The sequence below is a fragment of the Hypanus sabinus genome, chromosome 7 (assembly GCF_030144855.1).
Source record: "Hypanus sabinus isolate sHypSab1 chromosome 7, sHypSab1.hap1, whole genome shotgun sequence".
Classification (NCBI taxonomy): domain Eukaryota; kingdom Metazoa; phylum Chordata; class Chondrichthyes; order Myliobatiformes; family Dasyatidae; genus Hypanus; species Hypanus sabinus.
In genome coordinates, this window is record NC_082712.1 from 31,232,001 (window position 1) to 31,257,447 (window position 25,447).

Sequence of the window (25,447 nt, forward strand, 5' to 3'; positions counted from 1 at the left end):
ACTGAAAATACAGCCAGGTCATCACGTTAAACGGAGAAACAAGGCACGATGGAAGTGATATACATTGACCGCTAAAATATTTCTCCTAATTGTTGTTCCGTCATCATTGGGAGAATCATCTCGACAATTCTATTTCTTCTTCACGTACATTTACCGATTTACCGTTTTAGAAGCCGGTACATGGTTTCGTGGTTGAGCCGCTTTGAATTAATTTCATCCAAGTGTTCAAATTCTCTCTCAACTTCTTGATACTGTTTATACAGCAGAGTTTTAATAATCTTGAAGAGCTGTGCCGGGAAGAAAGAGAAAAAAATCCGAAAACTTTATTCGTAGATTAAATTGTATATACAGTACACCCAGTGCCCACTTTATTAAGTACACCTGTACTCTTGCTCCTTAGTGCAAATATCTAATCAACCAATCGTGTGGCAGCAACTCAATGAGTAAAAGCATGCAGATATGGTCAAGAGTTGTTGTTTAGACCAAACATCAGAATGGGGAAGAGATGAGATCTAAGTGACTTTAATCATGAAACGATTGTTGCTGCCAGATGGGATGGTTTGAGTAGCTCAGAAAATGCTGGTCTCCTGGGATCTTCAGCCTCCAGAGTTTAGAGAGGATGGTGCAAAAAAACAAGAACACGTCCAGTGAGCTGCAGTTCTGTGGGCAATAAGGCTTTGTGAATGGGAGAGGTCAGAGGAGAATGGTCAGGCTGCTTTAATGTGACAGGAAGGAGACAATGATGAGAAAATCAGCAGATGCTGGAGATCCAAGCAACACACACACAATGCTGGAGGAACTCAGCAGGAGAGACAGCATTTATGGAAAAGGGTAAACAGTCAATGTTTCGGGACATGACCCTTCATCAGGAAGGAAACAGTAACTCAAAAAGCCACACATTACAGCAGCGTTGGGCCAAAGAGCATTTCTGAATGCACAACTCATCAGACCTTGAAGTGAATGGGCTACAGCAGCAGAAGACTATGAACATACACTCAGTGGCCACTTTATTAGGTACCTACTGAAGTGGCCACAGAGTGTATCTCCAAACTACTCACTGGGGAATATTTCTGAATAACTGCAAGCAACGTGATATAGCAGTAAAGGGATCATAGAGAGCTGATGATTGAATGTAGTTTGCAATTGTCAGTCAACACCCAAGATCATGAGAATTGGCTGTGCATTAGAAGTTAAACAGAATCACAATCAAGTTTATTATCACTGAGATATGTCATACAATTAGTTGTTTTGTGATATTTATTATGAACCATGGACAACTCGGAAGCCAATAAGTATTTTAAATAAAACTTGACATATAATTTAGTACTCAGTTACATTAATTGCTTCTGAAATCTAGTGAGGTGAGATTGTGTTCTCAAACAGCACCTGCTCAGGAGTTCTACCATATCTCTTGTCTTCATCCAGTTGACCTGAGTTCTGTTTCTCTTGTAGTCCCTTTTGTCCAGATATGATTACTGACTTCTCATCAAAAAGACTGGAAACTCCTTTCCTGTTGAAAATGAATGAACGAATGAATATATTTCATCTGAAAGGGCGCCGCTTCTGAAGTAGAATGCTCCAGTGTTTCAACACAGGAACTCCCGTTCAACGGAATTTCCTGTGTCAAGGGAACTCAACTCTAACACGGAGTCTATGACTAACCTCAGAGGTAGAGGATTAAACGAGTTCTGTTGACAGGTCATTGACCAAATACTCTGTTTCTATCTCTACGGATGCTTCCTGACCTTTTGAGTACTTCCCATATTTTTTGTACATAAAGATTTGAATCATGTTGATTGCAAATGTTATTCTGCTATCTAAGGAGGGTGGGAGGCAGCAGAAAGGAAACTATAGACCTGTTAGCCTGACATCAGTGGTTGGGAAGTTGTTGGAATCGACTGTTAGGGATGAGATTATGACAAGATAGGCCAAAGCCAGCATGGTTTCCTGAAAGGAAGATCCTGCCTGACATACCTACTGCAATTCTTTGAGAAAATTACAAGCAGGGTAGACAAAGGAGATGCAGTTGATGTATACTTAGATTTTCAGAAGGTGCCGCACAGGAGGCTGCTTAGCAAGATAAGAGCCCATGGAATTACAGGGAAATTACTAGCGTGGGTGGAGCATTGGTTGGTCAACAGAAAACAGAGAGTGGGAATAAAGAGATCCTATTCTGGCTGGCTGCCGGTTGCCAGTGGAGTTCCACAGGGATCGGTGTTGAGACCACTGCTTTTTATGATACATGTAAATGATTTGTATTAATGGATTTGTGGCTAAATTTGCCAATAATACAAAGACAGGTGGAGGAGTGAGTAGTGTTGAGGAAACAGAGAGCCTGCAGAGAGACTTAGTAAGTTTAGGGGAATGGGCAAAGAAGTGCCAAATGAAATAGAATGTTGGAATGTGTGTGGTCATGCACTTTGGTGGAAGATATAAACAGGCAGACTATTATTTAGATAGGGAGAGAACTCAAAATGTAGAGATGCAAAGGGACTTGGGAGTCCTTGTGCAAGATACCCTAAAGGTTAACCTCTAGGTTGAGTCGGTGGTGCAGAAGGTGAATGCAATGTTGGCAATCATTTCTAGAGGGACAGGATATAAGAGCAGGGATGTGATGTTGAGGCTCTACAAGGCACTCGTGACACCACACTTGGAGTATTGTGCGTAGTTTTGGGCTCCGTATTTTAGAAGAGATATACTGACTTTGGAGAGGGTTCAGAGAAGATCCACGAGAATGATTCCAGGAATGAAAGGGTTACATCTGGCAGCTCTTGGGCTGTATTCCCTGGAGTTCAGGAGAATGAGGCGGGGGGGGATCTCATAGAAACATTCCGAATATTAAAAGGCCTGAACTGATTAGATATGACAAAGTTATTTCCCATGGTAGGGGATTCTAGGACAAGAGGGCACGACTTCAGGATTGAAGGACGTCCTTTTAGAACAGAGTTGCAGAGAAATTACTTTAGTCAGAGGGTGGTAAAACTGTGGAATTTGTTGCCATGAGCAGCTGTGGAGGCCAAATCACTGGGTGTATTTAAGGCAGAGATAGATAGGTTCTTGATTAGCCAGGGCATCAAAGGGTATGGGGTGAAAGCAGATGAGTGAGGATGACTGGTAGAATTGGATCTGCCCATGATTGAATGGTGGAGCAGACTTGATGGGCCATATGACCTACTTCTGCTCCTATATCTTATGGTCTTATGACTGATGGTCGACAGCCTGCAGGAGAGTTGCAGTTATATTTTTCTGGACTCATTGTTTTGTGCAACTGTGCGGCAGTGAACTCTCTCCAGAGACAGAGAGCATCCAGGCACAGTTATCTGGGGTATATAGGTGGAAGGAATATCAGAGGGGGAACATACTTATAATAGTGTTCATAATTCAGTTTAATTTAGCACACTTATGGAAAAGATCAAAAGTAAATACAGTAAGTTGTAAAGTTGTGAAGTAAGAAGTGTCTGAGCAAAAGTCCACTGCGAGCAACTACTTCACAGTATTTCTTTTCTGGAACAAAAGAAGGCATCACAGAGTGAATTCAAAAGTATCAGGCAAGCATGTACCCTCAAATAAGTAAGGCAAAACTATGAAATTTAGAGGTTCCTGGATGAAAACTTCAACAATGAGGCACAGACAGTTTCAAGTGACAGAATATCTGGAAGAATATAGAAGATGTGGCGATGAAGTTAAAAGATAAATTAGAAAAACAAAAAGACAGCATGAAAAAACACTGGGATGAAAGTCCAGAGATATTTTAAACTTATTTAAAGAGCACAATAATAACTAAGGGCAGTTTAGAAATTATTAGGAACTATTACGACAGTTTATATGTAGAGGATCTGGGTGGAGTTAAATTAAATGCAGCTATCTTTACAAGGAAAGAGATGAGACTGATGTTTAGTTAAGGTGGAACTACATGAAATATTGTATGGAATAAGCTTTCTAAAAGAGGAAATATTAAGGATTTCGCACCCCTGAGACCCCTGAATGCAGAATCAATGCCAGACGAAGGTGGGGGGTAGTGGACTGTTAATATTGTACAATTGTTTAAAAATAACAAGTTGATTTAATTTCATTGGTGGCCAAATTATTAGAATTTATTTTCAGAGAATATAGCATTGATTTGGGAAGACACAGATTAATCAGCAATAGAACTAATTTATTAAAGGAATATTATGTCTGATTTCTGTGCTGTAATGTTCTATGGTTCTAACTTAACTTAGGAGGAAACAAGGAGAGCTGATGACAGTAAAATCCAAAGTTGAAAGTAAATTTATTATCAAAGAACATATAGGTCATCCTGAGATTCATTTTCTTGCAGGCATTCACAGTAGAACAAAGAAATACAATAGAATCAATGAAAAGCTACAAAGACTGAGAAACAAACAAGTGCCTTTGAAGACGTCTTCATATATTACAGCAAATCTTTTAGCAAGGTCTAACATTGCAGGTTCGTCAGAAAAAGTAAAAGTGCATGGGATCCAAGGGTGGTGACAAACCAGATCCAAAAGTGATTCTGCGGAAGGATATCTTTGTGACTGATAGGTTGTTGCTCATGCAGCTCTGCATGCTCAGTACATACTTGATCCCTTGTTTTGTGTAAAACATATCAACAGTTTAGACCTAAAAATAGGGGCATGATGAGGAAGCTTGGAGTTAATATGACCATTGGTTCTGTGGGTAGTGGGGAGGAGGAAGGTTTACATCTTCAGAATTTATGAAATTGTTTGGCCAGAAAGTTGGAAGTTAATCTAGAGAAGTATGTAGCATGGGTTCCTCTGGGGCCAGGGTGCAAAACACAGTACCAACAGTTATATGCAGGGATAAGGCAAATATAACCCAGATAAGATAGCAGCAGAGATACAATCACACACACAAAAAATATACAGCCCAAGTTCATAAGTGATACATCCTGTAAATTGATGGTGTTTGGGTATTGTGGCAAGAATGAGTGTGGAAGAAATCCAGCAGACATGTAGATAAGGTTTTGGGATACTTTTCTTCATTAGCCCAGTCACAATGTGTGTTATGCCAAAGTCACACATAATGATTGTTAGGCCACTGGTTGAGTATTTTATATACTTTAGATCAGTGCACTTACAAGACAAATGTGACTGTACTGGGAGAATGCAGAGGAGGTTTATGTGGATATTTCCATTGCACTGCAATACTGCTGTTTCATGCACCCATGCAGAACTCGTCAATTTTATCAAGTTTGCCTCCAACTTCCACTCTACCCTGAACTTTACTTGGTCCATCTCTGATACTTCTTTCCACTTTCTCTATCTCTCAACCTCCATCTGGTTATACCTCTTTCCACCCTGTCACGTATAAATATGCCTTTTCCTTTGTTCAGTCCCTCTGCCTCTGCCACATCTGTTCTTTTCATTCTAGAACATCTCAGATGTTCTCTTTTTTCAAAAAATGGAGTTTCCTGTCCAGCATCATCAGTGCTGCACTCATCTGCATCTGCTCCATTTTCCACACATCTGCCTTCACTCCATCCTCCTGCCGTCATAACAGGGAGAGGGTTCCCTTTGTTCTCCTATCTCCCCATGATCCTCTGTATCCAACATGTTATTCTCTGTAATCTCTACCATCTCCAATGGGATCTTACCACTTGGGAAATCTTCCCTCCAACACCCCCTCCCCATGTTTTCCAAAATGATCACTCTCTATGTAACTCCCTTGTCCATTCATTCTTCCCCAATGAAATCCCTCCTTGTACTTATCACATTGTAGCATTACAAGTGCTACACCTGCCCCTACACCTTGTCCTTCACCATCATTCAGGGCCCCCAAACGATCTACCATGTGAGGTGACACTTCACCAATTGGACTCCTATTGATGTCATCGATTGTATCTGGTGCTCCCAGTGCAGCCTCCTCTCATTGGTGCAGATTGTGGAACAGCTTTATAGGACACCTTTGCTCTGTCTGCCATAAAAGGCAAGGCCTACAGGTGGCTACCCATTTCAATTCAACTTCCCATTCCCATTCTGACATGTCTGTCCGTGGTTTCCGCTACTGCCATTATGAAGCCAAACTCAGATTAGAGGACCAACACATATATTTTTAATGTGTAGCCACCAACTGATGGCATGAACAATGATTTCTCCAATTTCCAGTAATCTCTTCCCTTCCCTCCTCTCTTTTTTCTATTATTCATTATGGTTATCCCTTTTCTGCTCACCTGCGCATCACCTCCCTTTGGTTACCGTCCTCCATCCTTTTCATCTATGGTCCACTGTCCTCTCCTATTAGATACTTTCTTCTTAGCCTTTTTCCTTTCATACCCATTACCTCACAGGTTCTTACCTCATCCCAACCACTTTCTCCTTCACCTGGTCTCACCTATCACCTGCTAGCTTGTACTCCTCCATCTTCTCATTCTGGCTTCTGTCCCCTTCCTTTCCAGTCCTGATGAGGAGTCTGGGCCCAAGTCTTTGACTGTATATTCCCCTCCACAGACACTGCCTAGCTTGCTGGGTTCCTCCAGTATTATCTGTATGTCGCTCAAGATTTTCAACATTTGCAGAATCTTTTGTGTTGAGGATATTTCCACAACTGCGATAGGTTAACTCTGGCTGGAAGAGGAAGAGAAGAGACTCAACAGAGACTTAATTGAGAAGTAGACAACATTGAAGAACCGAGATCGAGCAAGAAAGAAGAACCACTTTCCTTTAGCAGAGGAGTTAAAAAGAGAAAGGTAGGGCACAAATTTATTGTAAGTGCCATACGAGTTAGAAGGGAGATGAAGAAAATCTTTTACATCCAAAGGAGAGATCCTCTGGAACTCTGTTTAAAGTGGTAGTAGAGGCAAAAATAGCCATTGCATTTAAAAAGTGCCAGAAGAGTTGTGACCAGCAGGACCATGGAATACAGCTGGAAAGAGAGATTAGGTTACATACATTCCTTTTTTTTTAAATTGGCATTGACAGGTTGAGACAAATAGTCTTCCATCTTTTGAATTATTACAATCCAATCCAAAAGGGAGAGAGGAGGTGCAAAGTTGGGAGAAAGCGAGTAAAAAGAGGTAAGATAGGAACAATGCCAGAGATCAATATTAAATGAAACATATTTTAGGCTCTAAATTTAATTTCAAAGTCAATGTTTTATTTTTACAAATTGAGAAGTAAACACCTGTAGGAATAATTTGTGGTTGAAGTTGAGGATTAACTAAAAGGTGGTACTAAGTTAAATTTTATTAGCAAAGCATCAGCAAAAGAAATTCATTGAAAGGGGTTTGGAAGTAAACTTGTTGAGATGGAAGTGCCTTCATGGACATCAAAAAAATGGCTCAAGAGCTCAAAACCAATGATTTCCTGTGCGTGAGTGTCATGTATCCAGAAGCACTCACCGAGACCAACTTGTACATTCAAGCTTTTCTATAGTCTTGTTGAATGGAAGACCACCATCAATATTGCATTTTCTGAATATGCCTAACTGCCAAAAAAAATCTGTGATGGGGTCTCATCTTGGAACACTCATGTTTTTGTACTAATAATCCCCTGTTGACAATGACAGATCTTGAGCTGACAATGAAAATGAACGGTGATTTTATATATATATACATACACAGAATATATGGAAAATTTAAGGTGCTGAAGTTTCCTTGATAATTCTTTGCTACAAAAAAATAAGTTCATCCAAAGCTCTTCACCTTCAGTTATCAGTCTTCTGCTTGCCATGTTAATATCTTCTAAAATGAAGTTCAATCTTAAAATTAATTTCCCAGTTCCAGAGTTATTCAAACCCTGAACAGGGGCATTCACATTTCAAATATGCAAGTTTATAACATAAAGAAATCCAAGTATGACCTTGACTCAGGAAGTTTCTTCCCTACTGCCATCAGACTTTCTGCGCCACAAACACGGGAGAATCTGTAGATACTGGAATTCCAAAGCAATACACACAAAATGCTGGAGGAACTCAGCATCTATGGAAAGGAATAAAGAGTCAACATTTCAGGCTGAGACCCTTCATTAGATGCTGCCTGACCTGCTGAATTTCTCCAACATTTTGTGTGAGTTACTCTGGATTTCCAGCATCTGGAGAACCTCTTGTGTTGAAGATTTAAACATGCAGTATCACAATAGTAGTAGCACATCGATGTCATTAATACCTGTATTTCCCTTCCTGTAATTGGCATTAACAATCAACTAAACTATTCATCTTTGCTCTCAGATCCAATGACCAGTATCATTATGGTTATGTTAGAATTAACCTATGGGGCATTTAGTGTAATCTTACAACATTTGCACTTTAGAATAAATTAAGCAAGTTGGCACAGAGTTTAGCGCAACACTTTACAGTACTGGCTTTATGGTTCAACGCTGTTTGTAAGGAGTCTGTACTTTCTCCCCGTGACCCTATGGGTTTCCTCAGGGTGCTCCAGTTTCCTCCCATGGTCCAAAGACCTACAGGTTGGTAGGTTAATTGATCACTGTAAATTGCTCCATGATTAGGTTAGGGTTAAATTGGGGGCTGCTGGGCAGCGCGGCTCGAAGGGTTGAAAGGAACCCGAGCTGTATCTCAATAAATAAGATATAAAAAACGTTAATAAAAGGCAAGACAACATTGCACAAAGCCAGTTGATTTATATATAATTCATAACCCAGACTCCCATCTTGAATCAAACTTTTGACTATCCCTTATTTTTTTTAATTGCATGATTTTTAAAAAAGGATAATTTATCTTAATTATCATTAGATTCAGTCAACTTCTCGGAAGCCTTCCTCAGCAACACTGCACTGTCATTGTCTGCTGCTGAGGCAGCGGCAGCGGCAGCAATGCCATAATTCCCGACCCACTTACCTCTCAGGTTCAATTCATGCCAATGCTGATGTGACGAGTGAAATGACCTCAGTAGCCATGTATAGTCTGGCCTACAGTAACAAAGGAATTTACTCACTAACACGGCGTGGAAAAGACTGCACATAAAGGTTATCGGGGAGGCGGCCGATTGCTGATAGAGTCGCCATATTATCATGCGTGAGAAGAGCGGCAGTTAAACACACCCAACACCTGACAAACTTGACACCAGTCAACCCTACAAGCTCACATGAATGGCAAAAACAAAAGGCACCACTAAATGAGTTTCTCTTGCGCTTGGGTGAACGGTGTGTCTGCTTTTGGAAGTTTAGTTAGCGGCAAACGTGGAGGCTTTTGTCCGTGAGTAATGATAGACACTTCCCATCTATTTGAACAGGCCGGCCACTTGGAGTCTCCACGAGAGACACGGTTACGGAGGGCGACCCGGGGTCAGACGGAATTAGCCAAGCGAAAACAATACAGAAATTAGCCTGGCACTTAGCAAGGTACTGAAGGACTTTAGTGGAGTAATTACCAGTGGCAAAACTGCTTCAGAACACCAAAACCACAAATGCAAGGGCACACGGGCGGCTAGGATTTAAATGATTTGCTGTTTGTTAATTTATTAATATATGTATTTACTTCGTGCACCTTGGTCTCCATACAAAGGCGATGCAAAGATGCAGGTGTCGAAGCCGTCGGAATAAAAGCGCGCATTTTCGGTGAATGAAGCTGGAATTTTAGTCTATTTGCTCCATCTCGATCAAACGTGGACCCGGTTCACGCAATTCCTCACTAAGGAAGCCTGCGTTGTACGACAAACCATGGTAGGAACTAGGCAAGGTTTGGCGTGGCTTAGTATTAAGCAAGGAAGTTAAAGAGAGCCATTTGTTACGTGACAAGGGAAAACTAATAGTAATCCGCGATTAGGTGAAGTAGAGGGAAAACCCTCGGCAAAGGACACGAAGAGCAAACTTTTAACTGCGAACGGGAATTTTCATTTGCTCTCCCCTTTTTGTTATAATTACCCCCCGCAACGTGGACAATTTGTTTAGGCGGCTTCTGGTTACGCGACGCAATATTTTTAAAAGTAGTATTCTAAGTAAACACATTGCTGGAGTCCCTCTTTTATCATTGATCTGAGGGCAGATGTATCTTCGGTTTAGAAGGGTCCTTCAAGTGCAGAGTGCAGAGAGTGCAGGGACGTGTGGAAAGGCAGCGGTGGACATCCGCAATGTGGAGTTTGTGACAATTGTAGTGAAGAAATAATAAGGGGTGGAAAATCTCAGCCCGTGTCTCTGTTTTAAGGACTGCTGACCCAAAGCCGCGGCCGCAGTGGGACTCCGTGTCGAACACGACCTCGGGAGAGAAAATGGGAAAAGAACAGCTCAGCGTGATTCCGGGAGGCGAGTTGAAAATCTCAATGTCACACGCAAGCACATGCACAAACCAGAGATAGAAGGGATGTAATAGATATGTAGATATATATTTACAGAGAGAAAGGGTATGAGGGGGTGGTGGTGGAAGAGTCTTTGGACAGAGACACGGCGACTACCACCCGAGTAGCGATGGGGATGTTGAAGAAGGGTTGAATGGGAAACGTTGGCAGGGATCGGGGTTTGTGGATGAATGTGGAAGTGTAGAATGGTTGTTTCTTTTTTCTTCTGTTTGAGTTGATTGTTGTTTCTGTCTGTATTTTTTTCTCTCTTGAATCGATTTAGGGGGACAGGGAAGTCAGTGTGGGCGGCTCTGAAGAAGCCCCTCTCTACAGCTGCGGCTCAGAGGATTAAGCAGCTTCATCCACAAGGCAACATTACACAAGTAGCCTTTGAACAAAAGTCATGGATACTATTAATGATATGGTAATCCTTAATCGAGCTACCTCCCAGTAGTGGTTATACTGACATGGGAAGAATATCTAAGTCCTGGAAGCAGCCCGCGACAACACTGTGCTATTGTTTACCCCAAGCTCGACCACGACTAACTTTTTTTTCCAGCATTTCTAAGTCACTTTTCCCCCTTTTTAATAAAAAAAATGGAAAACCAGTGCACTGCATCTAAATCGGTTTGGATTTTCTTCCCGTAGTTCCCACACACGTTTAGTATCTTCTTAGTGTTCATTGCACCAGCTGTTTATGGATGTTTTTACATATTAAAAATAAGACCACACAAAGGCAAATACTAAGACCTCTGGGAATGGTGGAAGAAGATTTTAAACATTTATGTATTTCCCATCTTTTACAATAGTCAAATTGAAATCAATTTAATTCTAAATGATCAGAGTAGTTCTTAAAGAGATATGGCCAACTGATATTTTTAATCAGGAATATTGTTCACAAAAGACTCCATATGTTTAATAAAGAGCTATCAAAAGTAAGTTCGATGTAGTTTGATTTACAGGGAAACATGCACTAAACTGTCAAATTGGGTTACTTCCTTGCTACAATATCAAGTAATATTTTAATGAGATGTCCTAATTTATTCAGAACAACAGCTCCTTTACTGATTTGCTGATACTTCTGTGATATGCTAATAATTACTGAGAAACTCTATTATTGGATGTGTAATAACAGCATAAGTGCGACTGTTACAGGTTTTCATAGTTTCGTTCATCTGTCATATAAAATAATTAGACAAAGGACTATGATATAAGTATTGTTTCAAATATATTAGAATTAGCTTTTGCATCAAAATAAAAAATATCATTTCAACTGCTTTTAAATTTATGTCATAATGTAGAAAAATAGATTGTATGTAAAGTGTTGAAACAGTTACAAGAGATGTTTCCTTGAGTAAACAGACCATAGATACATAAAGCTGTTAAAAATAGTGTGTATGTTTGCAGGATGCCTGTTAGTTTAAATATGGTTTCCAATGATAGTCCAATAAAGATCCAAAAATTAAGCCATACCTAGAGTCAAACATGGCCATGAATTGCGGGTAGCGGACATTTCCGTCTTCATCAAGGGGAATTCTGTCAATGAGCAGCTCAAACTCTTCATCAGTAATCTCCACACCAAACCTGCAAAAAAAAGAGAAGAAACCAGCAGTCAAAGAGCAAGTTCACTTTCAGGTCAGCACGACCCACAAAACACTCGGCATATGGCAGCCGTTAACTTTTTGTTACAGAATCTGTCTTCAAGATCAAGAGCACCACATGAATATCAGAGGTTAATCAGGGTTTTGATGGCTCCAGATCTCAAAAAGAAAGAAATTCTACTAGGCAATCCATCCGTAAGTTTAGCACATCTGATGGATAGAGATCCATACTACGCAGCCAAACAAATCAGATGGGTTTGTAGCTTATGAAGTTATTCATTGCAGTTAACCACTCATACTAACTTAAACAAGTGAACTCTGAAAAGGCTTCCAAAAGGGTTTTAAGCATGTAACAAAAAGTAAGAAAGTTGCCAGAGCTTTTTGAAGACCTATCTAAGCCATTTACACCATTTACATCTAGGGATAACTTCACAAACCTTTTATCATAAATAAAATATTTCTACTTTAGTAGAATATCCAAACAAAATGTAAAGCTCTGTTACTCAATAATTATTATGCAAGATCAATACATCATAACAAGGAATACAGTAGAGGAAAAAAATAACAATTTAACAAATCTACGTTAAAACTATTCAGTCAGACCTGACTATTTGACTGCCCCTTCCTCTGGATCCCTAGGTATAAAATGAGTTTCAGCATACTGTATATATAATATATAGGTTATTGTAACCATTTAAAAACACCAAATACTTCATCATGAATCAATCTAAATTATGAATAACTCACTCAGTGAAGGAACAATTACAAAGCAGTTCACATGATCCTTAAATGGTTAAAGTTTCCTTGGAACTTTATTTCAAAAGGCACTGTAACAGTTGATAATTTCCCATTACGCAGAAGTGTTAAGTGAAAATGATCTGCTGTACATGAATGTAACTGTATTTTCAATTTCTCTAGCAAATATAGATGTCCAGAGACCCCGCAATTTTTTCAATTTCTTGTTTTGCTTTCAGAGAACTGGTTGCTTCACCTGCACTATAGCAGAACTGGTGAGATAATGAGATTTGCCTGAAATGTATGTTTTAGTTTAAAATGTATTCAACTTCTCCTCTGAAACGTTACCAAAATTTAAACCATTATGAAGTGGCAATTCCCAAACAAATCTTAAAGGGAACCAACAAAAAAAAGAACAAAAATACTGTCACAGTCACAGGAAGGTAAGGTTGTCCAACCTGCTTCTGGTACTATTAGCACTACATTGGACCCATCCACCTCTGTCACATTTGCCTTTTGAGTATTTTTGTTTTAAATGTATGTAACTTGTGTTTTTTTCCTCAGACCTCCATGATCCTTTCAACATTAATGCTAAGTTTTTAACTTGCTTCTACTTGACTGGTGGAAATTTTTTGTTTTAAATTATTTACTCTCTCAAAATCTTCATGACTAGAAATAGTCTATTATGTCTATACCTAATTTACACTGTACCCATAAATATAGATACAACAGAATGGGAAATTTAATTTCTGATCAAAACTCCTAGTCCAGATGTAAATTTGTATTTATCTTCCCCATGACTTAGGATATCGCTAATGAAGACAGGCAAAAGTGTGCACAGTTCTCCAACTACAACCAGCTCAATATCAGCTATTCATCATTATTTGATTCAATGAGATATAAAGCCTAAATTTCACTTAGCCTTCTTTTTTAGCTTGTCTCAGTGAGATACTGCTTGAAGGTCAGTGAATCTGCGGTCCTGTATTCTCTGTTGTGTTCTGGGGCAGATCTGATCATGGCTAAAACCAAGGGAGTGCAATGGGTAGCATGCAAATCAGCCGATGGGATGCACAATCACTTTATATTCCCAAGGGTCAAGATGCTAAAAGATGCTTCATATAATGTAAGGAGTAACCTAAAACTCAAAGGAAAGCTTACAGAAGAACAAAGCTGGATCTGGGCAAATGAGAGAAATTCAAAGAAGGGCAAAAAGTCACTAAAATTTTACAAGATTTATAAAGGTAAGGGATGAGAATAAGGACATTACAGATTCTATAAAGAATTTCCCAATGGTTTTTGATTTAGGAGGCAGATCTTCAGATTGAAAAATTGTCCCTGCTTTTCTGCTATTCAAGAAATGTCTCAGGAAATTGAAGGAATTATATACCAATTATCCTGATAACAAACTTCTGAAAAAGTAAACAGAAGAGATTCTGCAGCATTTTGTGTGTGTGTTATTCTGAAAGAGTAGTTGATTGATTTCATGACAATAACTACAGTATGAAATGCAAACCTTTTGATCTAGAATCTCAAGAATTTAAGTTACGCTTGAGCTATACCAACCCCTGTTTAAACTATACTGTGCACATATCTGGACATCAGATTTTAGAAGGACACATGATATGTTGCATATGGTCCCTGATTTATAGAACAAATTAAAAGAGGCTGCAACTTTAAAAATTAAGTGATGCTTTTCTTTTACGCTGATAGTCTAGACAGAGAAAGTTATTATTGTGACTGGGAAGGCTAGGACGAGGGGGTCCTAACTAATGGGACAGGAAAACTAGGATATATAGGTTTGAAACACAGGACAATCATAATTTAACTGTATGGAAGCTTAGTTCAACCAGTCACAGAAATAATTCCACTACGACAGCAGTTTACAGGTTGTTGGCTTTGCAAAATTTGCACTTGATCTTCAGCCTGAAACATTGACTCTACTTCTCTTTCCATAGACGCTGCCTAACTTGCTGAGTTTTTCTAGCATTTTCTGTGGTTATTTCAGATTTCCAGTATCTACAGTCTTTTTGCTTTCATTCCTCATAAGTTATCTTAGCATTTCAATTCCTAATAATTTCTTCTCTTCTCTCTGTTCCCAATGGGAAGAAGATATAGAAATCTTAGATCCCACACTACCAGGTTCAGGAACAGTTATTACCCTTCAATCATCAGGCTCTTGAACCAACGTGGATAACTTCACTCATCTCAACAGCAAACTGATCACTGAACACAATCCATGGACTCACTTTCAAGGTCTCTATAATCCACGTTCTCAGTATTTTTTATGTACACATTGATTCATTGCTTTTTGTGCTTGCACAGTTTGTCTTCTTTCGCACATTTGTTGCTCGTCAGTCCTTGCTTGTGTGGAGTATTTTTTATTGATTCTATTACAATTCTTTGTTCAATCGTAAATGCTTGAAAGAAAATGAATCTCAAGGTAGTATATGGTGACACACACATCCTTTGATAATAAATTTACTTTTAACTCTGACCTTTGAATTATCCCAGCCGTCACAACAAAGGAAACTATTTCAAGTGAGGAATTTTGTTCCTTTAGATATGAACTGTTAGAATTTTTTAAATTAGCCAAGGTCAAAGTCCAGGGCCCAGTGAGTCTGAAAGTAGAAAGCCCAAAAGGGTGAAGACCGAAGTGGTTGAGTCTAGAGATCGAGGCCAAAAGGTCGAGCCTGCAAGTCCGGGACAGGGTCTGGAAATTGGAGACCTGATGTCTGTGAATCTGAGAATCTGCAGACAGCCCGTCCTGGGACTGGAGGCTTGTCTGTGTGTGTGACGAGGTTAGGGTTCCCTTGAATGGAAAATCCTACAAACAATAGTGGATAAAGCCCAGTCCAACCCTCCCCACCATTGATCACATCTACACGGAGCATTATCGCAGGAAAGCAGCACCCATCATCAGGAACTCCCATAACCCAGGTAATCCTTTCCTCTCGCTGCTCCCATCAGAAAGAAGGTACAGAAGCCCCAGGACTTACACCACAAGCTTCAAGAACAGTTATTACTCCACAGCCATCCGGCTCCTGAACCAGAGAGGATAACTTCACTCAACTTCACTTGGCCCATCACTGAAATGTACCCACAATGTATGGACTCATTTTCAAGGTCTGTTCACCTACCATTCTCAATATTTGTTGCTTGCTTGTTTGTTTGTTTATTACTTATCTATCTATTATTATTTCTTTCTTTTTGTATTTGTACAGTTTGTTGTCTTTTGCACACCGGATGTTCATCCTGTTGATGTGGTCTTCCATTGATTCTATTTTGGTTATTGGATTTATAGTATGTGTCCGCAAGAAAATAAAACTCAGGGTTACAGTGCCGATAAAAAGTTTTCACCCCACCCGCTTGAAAGTTTTCATGTTTTATTGTTTTACAACATTGGATCACAGTGGATTTAATCTGGCTTTTTTGACAGTGATCAACAGAAAAAAGAGACTTCCATGTCAAATTGAAAACAGATCTAAAATTGATCTAAGTGATCGAAAATTAATCACAAATTTAAAACATAAAATAACTGATTGCATAAGTACTCACCACCCTCAACTCAGTATTTAGTAGATGAACCTTTAGCAGCAATTACAGGCGAGTCTGTGTGGATAGGTCTCTGCCAGCTTTGCACATCTGGACACTGCAATTTTTCACTATTCTTCTTTACAAAACTGCTTGAGCTCTGTCAGTTATCATGGGGATCGTGAGTGAACAGCCGTTGTCAAGCCCAGCCACAAATTCTCAATTAGATTGAGGTCTGGAGTCTGACTTGGCCACTCAGGACATTAACTTTGTTGTTTTTAAGCCATTCCTGCTGAGCTTACACTTCATGCTTGGGATCATTGTCTTGCTGGAAAACAGATCTCCAAAATCGCAGTTCTCTTGCAGACTACATCAGGTTTTCCTCCAGGATTAGTGACTTGGAAATTTTCTTGTAGTCATCTCCTGACTTGTGCTTTTCAATAAACTTTTCACTAAGTTGCTTGGACTGTTCTTTTGTTTTCATGGTGTAGTTTTTGCCAGTCCTGCCTAAGGGTTACAGCTCAAAATGTTGACTGTACTCTTTTCCTAGATGCTGCCTGGCCTGCTGAGTTCCTCCAGCATTTTGTGTGTTTTTGCCAGGATACTGATTCGCCAGCAGTTGGATCTTCCAAATTCAGGTGTATTTTTACTACAATCAATTGAAACACCTTGACTGCACAGGTGATCTCCATTTAACTAATTACATGACTTCTAAAATCAATTGGCGGCATCATTGATGATTTGGTGTGTCATATTAAACGGGGTGAATACTTATGCAATCAATTATTTTATGTTTTATATTTCTAATTAATTTAGTAGAGATCTGTTTTCACTTTGAAACTAAAGTCTCTTTTTCTGTTGATCAGTGTCAAAAAAGCCAAATTAAATCCACTGTGATTCAAATGTTGTAAAACAAGAGGGTGGGGGAGCGGTGAATACTTCTTGTAGTCACTGTATACTTGGTGACTGTAAGTACTTTGACAATAAATTTACTTTGAGTTTTGACCTTCCTTTGGAATAGCCACAAGCTCTGGAAGAGAAACACAAGAATACAAGAGGCAAGTGTATGCCACCAGGTTCCTCGAGTCTGTCCCACCATTCAGGCCTTGATTCTTCTTTTGTGCAGGTAACCCATAGCACTGAGCTCCTGATCTTGAATACTTATCTAACTTCCTCCCCCCTCCGCAGTCCAACGATCTTGCTTCCATAACCATCTGGAGTTGAGAATTCCAGAGATGCAGCACCCAAACAGATGTCACATAGTAAGTGCGTGGAAATTAATTTACTTCCATCATTATATATGAATGGAATAGATTTTAACAAAAGACCCAAACTATTGGTTTGTGGTAACCAAATGATGTACATTTCCCAACATCCACAATGAATTCTTGCTGAGCCTGATTCCACAATGGGACTGCGGAATGCTGGAATCCTACACTCACTCCTCTTGTTGTCTTCCCTTCATTCTCTGTTCACTATTAACCATTGGATGATGGATATCTCCCTACCTCCTAACCTCATCCCCCCCAGCCCCCAATCCCAGTCAGAGGGGTCACAGAGCTAAACAGTATGAAAACAGACCTTTCATACCAACTTCCCTAACAATTTTCTTAAGTGACCTCATTCCATTTTTCTACTTTTGAACTTCCCGTTTTCCCATTATTGCTCGCTCTCATGTCACAGACAATTTGTGTGATACCACTAAACCTTTGCTCCCCATATAGCTACACAAGTGCCATTTAAATCCTGCATCCCACCTCTTATCTCTTCCTCTGACAACCCATTCCATAGGGGCAAAAGAAGTCACTGTGACCATTTGAACCAGGCATCTCTCTCCTTGCATTTGATGCTTCAGTGGCAACAAGAAGAGGAGCATCACGTTTCATTCTCCTTCCAGCTAGAATAATTGAATAACCTAAAGCATCGTCAATGGAAAGAAATTACAGGTCCCCCCCAGGTAGGAAGACCTGACATAGTCAGCCTGTAAATATGAACAAGCATTTAGGAGATCCATAAGGTGGATGGGATGAACTTGGTGGTTTCTGTGTTGTTGGGGCATCATCTGCTGTGTGGGAATGGGGCATTTACATGTGCCAACTCTCCCCAAGCACACAACCCCTTCCTTCCCACTGAGCAGCCACAATCGGCACTGCAAACGCTCACTCACTGAGTCACGTGAACGTAAGAAATAGGAACAGGAGTCGGCCATCTTGCCTGTCGAGCCTGCTCCACCATTCAATAAGATCATGGCTGATCTGGCCATGGACTCATTTACACCTACCTGCCTTTTCCCCATAACCCTTAAATCCCCAACTATGCAAAAATCTATTCAACCTTGTCTTAAATATATTTACTGAGGCCAGCTGGTGACTGCTCTTCCCATGTTTGCTCACTCTGCTGTCACAGCTGTTACTGTGACTCTCCTCTTTCCATCCATTCTTCATTTTTACTTCTAATGTGTCTGTCAAGACTTTGTGCCTTCCTCTAAGAAGACAGGTATAAAGTTAATTTCTGACTTATAAACAGTTCTGGTTCGGGCAACTACCCACACGTTACAAAATAAATAAAGCCAGTCATTAAATTTCCCTTTTTTTAAAGTATATCAATCAAAAGATTAAGGTGAAACTTTACAATATGCATCCCTTTAAAGAAGTGTGTCCTTTATTTATTGTGTTCTTGGCCTCTATATATGAAAATGAGTCTTCCACTGATGGGCTGAGCAGCCCTAAGCAAGCACACACTTTAGGACAAAGGAAGGCGCTCATCTGATGAGAGCCATTGGTGTCTCCAGATGCTTTAGATCTCCGTAAGAAATTTCACTGGTTCTCAGAACCACCGCCCTCTGTATTTCCCGTTGTCACTGCGAAAGTGCTACGCTGCCACCTAGTGGGAAGCGTAATTATTACTTAGACACAAGAAATTCTGCAGATGCTGGAAATCTTGAGCAACTCAATTAAAATGCTGGTGGAATTCAGCAGGATGGGCAGCATCTACGGATGGGAATAAACAGTCAACGTTTTGGGCTAAGACATTTCACCTGGACTGGAAAGTAAGAGGGCTGAAGCCAAAATCAGAGAGTTGTGGGGGGTGAGGGACAGAGAAGGAACGCAAGCTAGCCTAAATTATTATTTAGGTTTATCAGATATAAAAACATAACCACACCACATATGCCGAATTTCTGACGGCTTCAGGGATAGGTCATGAAAACTGATTCGCAAATAATTGAATATATTTAGTGCTTTTAACACTAACACTTCACAAAAATGTAATTAAAGAAAACAGATGTTGAATTAGACACAGGAGAGTAAAGTATGATGAATTAGGTGGACTTTAGAGAGGATCATATAAAAGGAGATTGAGTTACAGAGACAAGTAGATTTATGCAGATATTTCAAAAGACTTTTCCTAAGATTTGAGGACAAACTTGAAGAGGGACTTTACTCTGATGTTGCCTTGGTAGTGACATTTCTGATATAGGGAGGGACTAGATAGGTTAGATTTGTTTCCCCTGCAACAGAAGGTTGCTGAGGGGGTGAATATGAAATTCTGTGTGGGTTAGATGGGGTAGATGGTAGGAATAATTTCCACTTGGCATTATATATGACAAGAAGGCTTTATTCAGAAGGGCAAACACGAGGAAATCTGCAGATGCTGGAAATTCGAGCAACACGCACAAAATGTTCCACCAGCATCTGTGTGTGTTGCTTTTATTCAGAAGGGATTGGAAGGGGATTTTATTTTGAAACACAGATGGCGGTTGGAACCTGTAATGTGCTGTGTGGGAAGACAGGTAATCTCACAAGGTTGAAGGCTCTTGAAATGCCAAGGCATGGAAAGCTATGGATGTAATGTGGTTAAGTGGTATATATAGAGAGGTAACAATAGTCAACACTATTGCTTCTGTGCTGTACAACTCTAAGCTACTACTGCAGTAAGTGCTGATAGAGGTGTGGTAACCATGGTAACAAACCGGTGGGGAAGAGGGCTTGAATGCAGGTCAGACATTGTAAATTTTCTCTGTGATGTCCAAGATATTGCTGAACTTGAGGGCCTGAGTTATAGGGAAAGGTGGAATAGGTTAGGACTTTATTCACTAGAATGCAGAAGACTGAGAGGAGCTTTGACAGAGGTATATAAAATTATGAGGGGTCTAGATAGGGTGAAAACTAGAGGTCATAGTGTAAGTGTGAAAGGTGAGCTATTTAAGAGGAACCCAAGGGGGAACTTCTTCACTCAGAGTGGTGAGAGTGTGGAGCGAGTTACCAGAGGAAATGTTGATGAGGAGTCGACAACAACATTTAAGAGAGGTTTCAATAAGTGCATGGGTGGGAGGGGTGTGGTCCGGGTGTAGGTGAATGAAACGAGGCAGATTGGACTAGATGGGATGAAGGGCTTGTTTCTGCACTGTAGTACCATATGACTCTATGACCGTATCCTGTAGCTGGGCATCGTGCCACATTCTGGTGCAGCTGGACGGTTTAAATATCGCTGTTAGTTTCAGCAGGAAGACTATCAAACTCCAGCATTAGAGAAACTCTCTGAAATAAATCCGCCACTCCAGAAATAATTTACCCAGTGGCCTGAATTGAAAATAATGTGAAAATAAATTGAAAATCCTGTGACAATTCTGCATCATAGGTGCATGTTTCAGATGCTACAGTGCTACAGTGCACGAGGCTACAGTGCTCTCTGGACAACATCTGTCCATCAGCAAAACAGATAATCTGGTCATTATCCCTCCTGTTTGTTGGATCTTATTCTTCAGAAAATGCATTCCACATTTAAATAGTAATTCAGCTCCAAAAGTTCTTACGGTAAATGGGTGTGAGTCACACTGGAATATTCTGAGAAGCAGAATATCATTGTCTACTCACCCATCTGTATAACCCAGCCCTCTGCTCCACACCACCACTAATACCCACTACCACCAGCAGGCAGGAGAAAAGTTTATGGATGAAAACTAAGGCTAATTTTCCCTGTGCACCTTCACCTCTTCAATACTTATTGCCAGATAGTAAAGGTAATTTTTAAAGTTGCTCACCAAAATTATTTAACTCTTTCTAACTCTTAAAATTGTTCTTGGTGCTTGTGTTGTTCTGCTAAGTATTCTGGGCAATGATATGTTGGCACCAGAATTTGCAGCAAACCCTGAGGGTTGACCCCAGAACATCCTTGGGTATAGAAACATAGAAAACCTACAGCACAATACAGGCCCTTCAGCCCACAAAGATGTGTCGAACATGTCCCTACCTTAGAACTATCTAGCTTACCCATAGCCCTTTATTTTTCTAAATTCCATGTGGCCATCCAGGAGTCTCTAAAAATACCCTATCATTTCCACCCCCACCGGCAGCCACTCACTGTTCTCTGCATAAAAAACTTACCCCTGACATCTCCTCTGTACCTATCTCCAAGCACTTTAAAACTATGCCCTCTCATGCTAGCCATTTCAGCCCTGGGGAAAAGCCTTTGACTATCCACACGATAAATGCCTTTCATCATTTTGTACACCTCTATCAGGTCACCACTCATCCTTCATCGCTCCAAGGAAAAAAGGTCGAGGTCACTCAGGCTATTCTCATAAGGCATGCTCTCCAATCCAGGCAACATCCTTTAAATCTCCTCTGCACCCTTTCTATAGTTTCTATGTCCTTCCTGTAGTGAGGCAACCAGAACTGAGCACAGTGCTCCAAGTGGGGTCTGACCAGGGTCCTATATTGCTGCAACATTACCTCTCGGCTCCTAAACTCAATCCCATGATTGATGAAGGCCGATGCATCGTATGCCTTCTTAACCACAGAGTCAACCTGCGTAGCAGCTTTGAGTGTCCTATGGACTCAGACTCCAAGATCCCTCTGATTCTCCACATTGTCAGGAGTCTTACCATTAATACTATATTCTGCCATCATATTTGACCTTCCAAAATGAACCACCTCACACTTATCTGGGTTGAACTCCATCTGCCACTTTGTGTTGCTTTTTAACACAAATGATGCATTTCATTGTATGTTCTGATGTACGTAAGAATATTAATCATCTTAGATGAGTGAATTGACAGAGTGTACCTGCTCTCTATGGCTGCTCGGAACTCCTGTTGGCTGATAACATTCATTTCCAGTTTGTCGATTTTACTGCAATTTGGAAAGAACAAACCCAGTGAGAACAAAATACATTTTTGTTGAGTATTTCTCTTTGAAAGCCAGTATCCCACAAGTTCTGGTTACTTTGAAAAGCTGAGGCTTAATATTTCTACTTTGAATTAATTTTCTCTGTGCAATTTACCAAAAATTGGATGAAACAATTTAAAAGAATTTAGAACTCCACGTGCAATTCCGGATGTACTTGTGATAACTAAATTGAATAAATCTGAATCTGGTGTTGAGGGCATAAATTGTGATACCAAGTTTTTTTTAAATGTTAAGACCTGACCCTGCTTACAAACAAGGCTCTGCTCTCATCTCCCCAATGAAATGGATGATTGTGCAAAATTTGCACCAACCTGCTGCTGCTCAGATTCTTTAAATTTAAGGGATAAATTTAACCAGTCTGGGCCCAATACACAAATTTGTACCAATCCACTGTTCTTCAATCGAATTCTTTAAATTTAAAGGATGAACTTTACTACTCTGGACCCAATAACCTCCTCATGCTGGTTCTTAACATATCCAAAGCAGAAGGCTTGACTTTGCTGGCCCAAAGTATCCTGGACTCCAGAAGTTTGGCATGAGTGGTGTCAGGCTTTCAAACATGCTCTGAGAAAAAGCTACTCCCCCAAAACACTGCTGAAAACTTTGACAGACAGCCAAGCCCCACATCCAGCTTCAATGGCTACACAGGCTACAAGGATCAATTAAAGTAACATACACAAAATGCTGGAGGAACTCAGCAGGCCTGGCAACATCAATGAAAAAAAGTAAACATTCGACGCTTCTGGTCCAATCTTGATGAGGGTCTCAGCACGAAACGTTGACTGTACTCTTCTTTATAGATGCTGCCTGGCCTGCTGAGTTCCTCCCGCATTTTGTGTGTGTTTCTTGGATTTCCAGCGTCTGCAGATTTTCTCTTGTTAAGGATCAGTTAAAAGTTATGAAATGAATGTCAGAGACATTTTTCTCTCTGTTTTATTTTCTCAGATGGAGCTTTATTGTCATTGCTGAGGACAATGAGTTTGCAGTGCTGCTCCATTCAGTTCAAAACATCATGCTGGCAACTCAATTACTATTTCAATCACTAATTTAAAACTATCACATTGAAATAAGTAATATTAAAAAGTAAAATATTTTAACATTTTAAAAAACTAAAAGATCAGTTAAAAACTGCCAAAAGCAGTTAAATAACTAAATAATGACACAAACTAGAATAGATGTATGAAAGTCCGCCTACATCCCACTTTGCTTTGTATGCCAAGCTGTACAATCCCCATCGAAATCAATGAGACAATACCAAAGACACACTTCCCAGGTCTGATGAAGGATTTTCAACCTGAGATTTCAACTCTGTTTCCCTCCTCATAGATGCTGTCTGACCTGTTACAGTACTTTCAGATGTTACTTTCCAACACCTGCATTTTTTTATGATTTTCACTTACCTGCAGAGAGGCATATACTGTACTTCCCATTTTAATGACTAAACTTCAGCCAAATGTCCAAGATAATGAAGAATGAGGGGTGACCTCAATGAAACCTATTGAACGTTGAAAGGCCTCGATGGAGTGGATGTGGAGAAGATGGTTCCTGTGGTGGGGGTGTCTTAAGACCAGAGGATTTAGCCTCAGAATAGACGGGCATCCTTTTAGAAAGGAGATGAGGAGGAATTTCTTCAGCTAGAAAGTGATGAATGTGTGGAATTTGTTGCCACAGGCAGCTGTAGATGACAAGTCATTGGGTATGTTTAAGGCAGAGGTTGATAGATTCTTGATTGGTCAGGGCATGGAAGGTTATGGGCAGAAGGCAGAAGATTGGGGCTGAGAGGAAAACAGATCAGTCACAATGAAATGACGGAGCAGCTTCGATGAGTCAAATGGCCTAATTCTGCTCCTATATTTTATGGTCTTATAAACAGGTTAGAAGTAATTTCTGTAGTTTTACTTAAGTCCTTAATCATCACAGCTAACAATAACCCATAAAAGTATTTAAAAATAAAAGTGAAAGTGATGTGAAAGCCGTTCACTTCCATTTAAATCATTGCTTAACTGCCTCTCAAGGAAAATAGAAAACGGAAGATACCGTTCTAAAAATAAAACCCAGCTATAGAAGTTAGAACTCATTGTGTTTTATTCCAGGAGAAAGCTGATAATTAAAGCTACAGTTCTCTAAGAATGTGGCACAAGCTCCACTGTGTTCATGTGTTCTACCTGCAGGGCACAGACATGATGTGACTGCAGTAGACCTCCTGTGTGAACCAATACAAACTTTGAGAATGCTCACATGCTGCAAACACTTTGCAAGAATGACAAGTCAAACTTGCCAGGCACAAAAACTTATACCACAAATGTTGAAGTGAAATCTAGAGGTGTGGAATAGTTTATCAGCTGCATGTTGTAGCACATAAAAGATTGTGGAGTTAATAAAAATAACTGTCCAGCAATCATAAAAATTATATTAAAATACATAAAGTGATGGAGGAACTCAGCAAGTCAGGCAACATCTATGGAGGCCTATGATGTAAACAGTCTATGTTTTGGCCTGAGACCCTTCCTCAGTACTGGAAAGGAAGGCAGCCGTGTGGTGGGAAGAAGGGAAGGAATACAGGCTGGCAGGTAATAGGTGAAACTACCTATTTTATTGTACCTATGTATAATGACAATAAAGATCATTCCATTCAATTCAATGAAGGTGAGGGTGGCTGGGGAAGGGATGAAGTAAGAAGCTGGGAGCTGATAGGTGAAAGAGGTAAAGGGCTGAAGAAGAAGGAATCTAATAGGAGAAGATAATGGACCATGGAATAAAGGAACAGAGGAGAGGAATGAGGGGGAGATGAGGAGAAGAAAAAGGATTACCAGAGTGAGGAATGGAAAAGAGTTGGGAGGGAAGAGGGGAAAATTACTGTAAAATTAGAGAAATCAATGTTCAGGCCATCAGGTTGGAGGCTATCTAGATAGAATATATGATATTGCTCCTCCAACCTGAGTTTGGCCTTATCTTGGCAGCAGCAGAAACTATGGAGGTACATGTCAAAAGGGGAATGGGAAATTCAGTTGAAATGGACGGCCACCGCGAGACAGACAGAACGAAGATGCTCAGCAAAGTGGATCCCAATCTGCATCGTGCCTTGTCAATGCTAAGAAGGTCACACCGAGAGCACCAGATACAGTAGACAGCCCTGAGTTACT

At 40.2% G+C, this 25,447-nt stretch overlaps 1 protein-coding gene across 2 annotated transcripts in view; it reads right to left on the reverse strand.

The window, feature by feature from the left end:
• The window catches only part of si:ch211-197n1.2 (EF-hand calcium-binding domain-containing protein 6), a 68,676-nt gene that overhangs the window by 10,918 nt on the left and 32,311 nt on the right, over window positions 1-25,447 (reverse strand). For both annotated transcript variants that reach the window (XR_009513061.1, XM_059974371.1), the window contains exons 11-14: window positions 22,182-22,247; window positions 11,723-11,833; window positions 1,387-1,510; window positions 163-287 (exon numbers count right to left, since the gene is read on the reverse strand). Coding sequence is in view for 1 of the 2 variants with exons in the window: in XM_059974371.1 (XP_059830354.1) it covers window positions 163-287; window positions 1,387-1,510; window positions 11,723-11,833; window positions 22,182-22,247 (426 nt within the window). In the remaining variant the exon portion in view is untranslated. The remainder of the gene's footprint in view (window positions 1-162; window positions 288-1,386; window positions 1,511-11,722; window positions 11,834-22,181; window positions 22,248-25,447) is intronic.